This window comes from Crinia signifera, chromosome 4 (genome assembly GCF_055691185.1).
Source record: "Crinia signifera chromosome 4, ASM5569118v1, whole genome shotgun sequence".
Taxonomy (NCBI): Eukaryota; Metazoa; Chordata; class Amphibia; order Anura; family Myobatrachidae; genus Crinia; species Crinia signifera.
Window position 1 is genome coordinate 214,805,189 of NC_139220.1, and position 3,738 is coordinate 214,808,926.

Genomic DNA, 3,738 nt, shown 5'->3' on the forward strand with positions numbered 1-3,738 from the left:
AAAATAAATAAAATCTGCTTTTTATTGATCATCGACTTTCTTTGGTTAAATAGTATAAATATTCTTATTTTATTTACGTTATTCTAATATTTTACTTTGGTCTTGCACTTTTAATTAATATTGTATTTTTTCTGCTTTCATCAAATACTGTTTATTCTTTAAACATTAACCAGTATTACGATCCTTATCTAGGTGACTTTCCTGCTTCTGCATGTTACATTAATTTGTTTCTGGTTTATTAAATGAGCAATACAACCTAAGAATGGTAGCAATATCTATTTTTTTCTTAATGAAGTTGTAGAAGAAAATGACATTTTCTTGAAAAATGGGATCACTTTACATCTCATAATTCTTGAATCCATTATTCACATAATAATTTTAAAATAGATTAAAATACACAAACATGTATACATACACACACACACACACACACACACACACATATATATATATATATATATATATATATATATATGTATATATAATTGGATTTAAATTTTAAATAGGTGAAAGGATGGACATGATCAAACTTAATAAATGGTTAATAAAAAGCCAGACAATTTCATAGAATTATCATTTTAATGAGAAAATATTATTTGGACGACTAGGTTCATAATTTAACGCAGACACTTATTTTTTGTAGTCTGACATACACACATGCTGTGAATAATAACATCAATAAGCAAATGCCATGCCTTCTGTACAACAAGGAGACTGAGTGGTCACTTCTTTACAGCTCAGATGACAGCAGGGTAACTTTTAATTAACTTAAGTTCACCACATAACTTTTTTTTGTATTTTTAAAACATTTTTTTAGCAAAGGGCCTAGATTAAAACAAAAAAGTTGGTAAAAAAGTGCATTAAACACATTTTATATTCATTCATATACATAGACATTTACAATACCCTCTTCACTGCACTTTTTGTGAGGTCCTAAAAAAAACCTAACAATTAAGAATCTACCTGTGCACAAGGCTTTATACTCCTCACTCCAAAAAAAAAAAAAAAAAAAACATATAAAAATAAATAGATATGCATTTTTAAATTCAGTGACATGGACCAATAGTTTTCCAGTGCCTTGAAATCAATACTCACCATTGACAGCCAAAAAGTACAGTTAATGATTTGATTCATAAGTTGAATATTTACATTAGGGCAGCCAAAGTGTAAACAATTATTTTTCTCTTCAGTATTTTATGTTTTGTGTTTATTACAGTGTATGTGCAATTTCTATATTGTAAATATGTGATTAGTTAAAACTAATAAGTTTCATGTTAACACGAGAACAGGTTGTAAAGTGATTGCTATTACCATAGTTGTACATGGATATATATTGGAAATAAAAAATATGTCAATGTCTCAAGTATATTAGTTTCTGTCTATACAACTAAGAACTCTTACTAAATAAAATAGCTTGGACATAAATGCTTGTATGTTACTATGTTTTACAATATAATAGCATTTTCAAGTCATTAAACAGTAGATGTACCGTAAGTATGCTACATGAAAATGCCTGTCCTTTTCTTTTGCAATACATTTAATAAATGATGTGCAAAACTGTATTTCAGATGGCAATGCTCTGCAGTAAAACATTTTCAAGTGTATGAGGACATGTACAGTATGTAATAGTCAAAAAGCAACACTGAATAAACAATAAACAAAGCTAATGTAAAGTATTAACCTCCTTCCTGGAATGAGTCTTCTTTACTTAAGAGAAAAAGTAAAGTGTGTAAACTTTGGAGAAATAATGTATACTGTCCAACAGGTTAGTGTACAGCCACAGAAAGTAGAGTGGGAGGACTGGTGAGAGTTTCACTAGGGGTAGCTGGGCTGCTTTGGCTTGTAGCTGTTAGGGGAGATGTTGGGCTCAGAGATGGAGAAGAGTTCGACAGAATAGCAGGGATATGTGTTGGGAGTGCTGGTAGCCCTGGCACAGCTGCTGGTGTAGGTTTTATAGGAACTGGGATAGCAGGCAACGTTTGTCCTCCGTGGCAAAGTGGCTTTATGGGAACTCCATAGGCACTCACACTGTAATCACTGTTAGCCATTGATATAGGTGTGGTAGTGTCTATCATGCTGGAACTGTACATGTGGGGCCAGCCTGTGCCAATGGAGCTGCCAACTGTAGTCAATTGGTTATGGAGGGGATAAGCAGCTGACATTGGTGGCATTGTGGAAAAGGCAAGTCCTCCTGGCATTTTATATTCTCTAGCAATTATATTCTCAATAGCAAAGGGATGTTTGAAGCTCGATGTCTGTGAAACTCCCAGGTTGTAAGTTGACATCTGTGGTAAATGGGTACCAGAAGCAGCTAAAGCACTTAGTCTAAGCTTTGCTTGCTGCTGCAAATACTGTGCTGCATCTGATGGCTTAGTAGGGGCAAGATGATCAGATTTCATCACCTTGAATCGCTTTCTACGCCGTAGGAAACTACCATTTTCAAACATATCCCCACAACTGGGATGAAGTGCCCAGAAACTGCCTTTGCCAGGCTGATCAGGTCTCCTTGGGATCTTGATGAAACAGTCATTGAAGGATAAGTTATGTCTTAGAGAGTTTTGCCATCTTTGGGTGTTCTCTCTGTAATAGGGGAATCTATCCATGATAAATTTGTAGATCTCACTCAGAGGCAGCATCTTCTCCTGAGAACTCTGAATAGCCATGGCAGTAAGCGAAATATATGAGTAAGGAGGCTTCTGATCACTGTATGTGTTTCTCCCTGGTCGAGGCATCTTGGCTACGGTCAGAGGTGAGCTGCATGTAATTGGGGAAAAACAACCAGGTTAGCATATAGATAATGCAGCCAATATATGAATGTTTAATATTTTACTGTAAATTACACTAATAACATAAACAACAGTATAGACCATAATATGGGTTCACTTTATGCCATACATATAGTTAATTCTTTCTATACAGTACTGTATATTACTTGGCTCTATCTGATCAAAAGCACATATCATATGTGCCTCACAGCGCTGAGATCATGGGTTCAATTTTCACCATGGCTCTAACTGTGTGGAGTTTGTATATTCTCCCCGTGTTTCGTGGGTTTACTCCGGGTACTCCGGTTTCCTCCCACAATCCCAAAATATACTGGTAGGTCAATTGGCTTCCAACAAAAATTAACCCTAAAATGTCTGTGTGCGCGTGTTCATGTGGTAGGGAATATAGATTGTAAGCTCCACTGGGGCAGGGACTGGTGTGAATGTTCAACTATACTCTGTAAAGCGCTGTGTAATATGTATACGCTATATAAGAAACTGTAAATATCATATAAAATCATATAAAATTCATGTCATACCTTAAACTTTTTACAAGCTGGCACTCTGCATCCGAGAAGTAGCTACAAAGTTGCTTGCTCTTGTCACAAAACAAAATCCACAAGCCCCCTTTCTGGTATTTCTTGTCTTAATTCAATTCTTTGCCAGCCAGGTCCCTTCTTGGATAAACTCTGATTTTATCTTCAGCATCAGGAATAAGCTTCTTGTCTGAGCAGCACTTGAATGGGAGCAGGAGAAAGTATTTCTCTTTTGCTGGATGAGATAAACTAAGTAGTTGTGTCCATGTCCTTCCTCAAACCATCTGATAGTTTTATGTGGTGACATGAACAGAAAAGACCCCTGTAGAGGCGCTTCATTAATGTGCCACTTCTTTGCTATCATATGACAATCGCCTTGGGAGGAGGAGGGAGGGAATAGAGAAGGCAGAGTAGAGAGGAGGGGGGCGTGGGGGAGA

The 3,738-nt window shown here is 36.0% G+C and overlaps 1 protein-coding gene across 1 annotated transcript; it reads right to left on the reverse strand.

The window, feature by feature from the left end:
* Window positions 1-581: 581 nt before the first annotated feature.
* FOXB1 (forkhead box B1) lies at window positions 582-3,700 on the reverse strand. Its single transcript, XM_083183752.1, has 2 exons — window positions 3,305-3,700; window positions 582-2,754 (listed from the first exon to the last, which is right to left on the reverse strand). Exon 2 carries the CDS (start codon window positions 2,730-2,732, stop codon window positions 1,767-1,769), a length of 966 nt encoding a protein of 321 aa, XP_083039878.1. The 5' UTR covers window positions 2,733-2,754; window positions 3,305-3,700; the 3' UTR covers window positions 582-1,766.
* Between the last annotated feature and the right edge of the window lie 38 nt (window positions 3,701-3,738).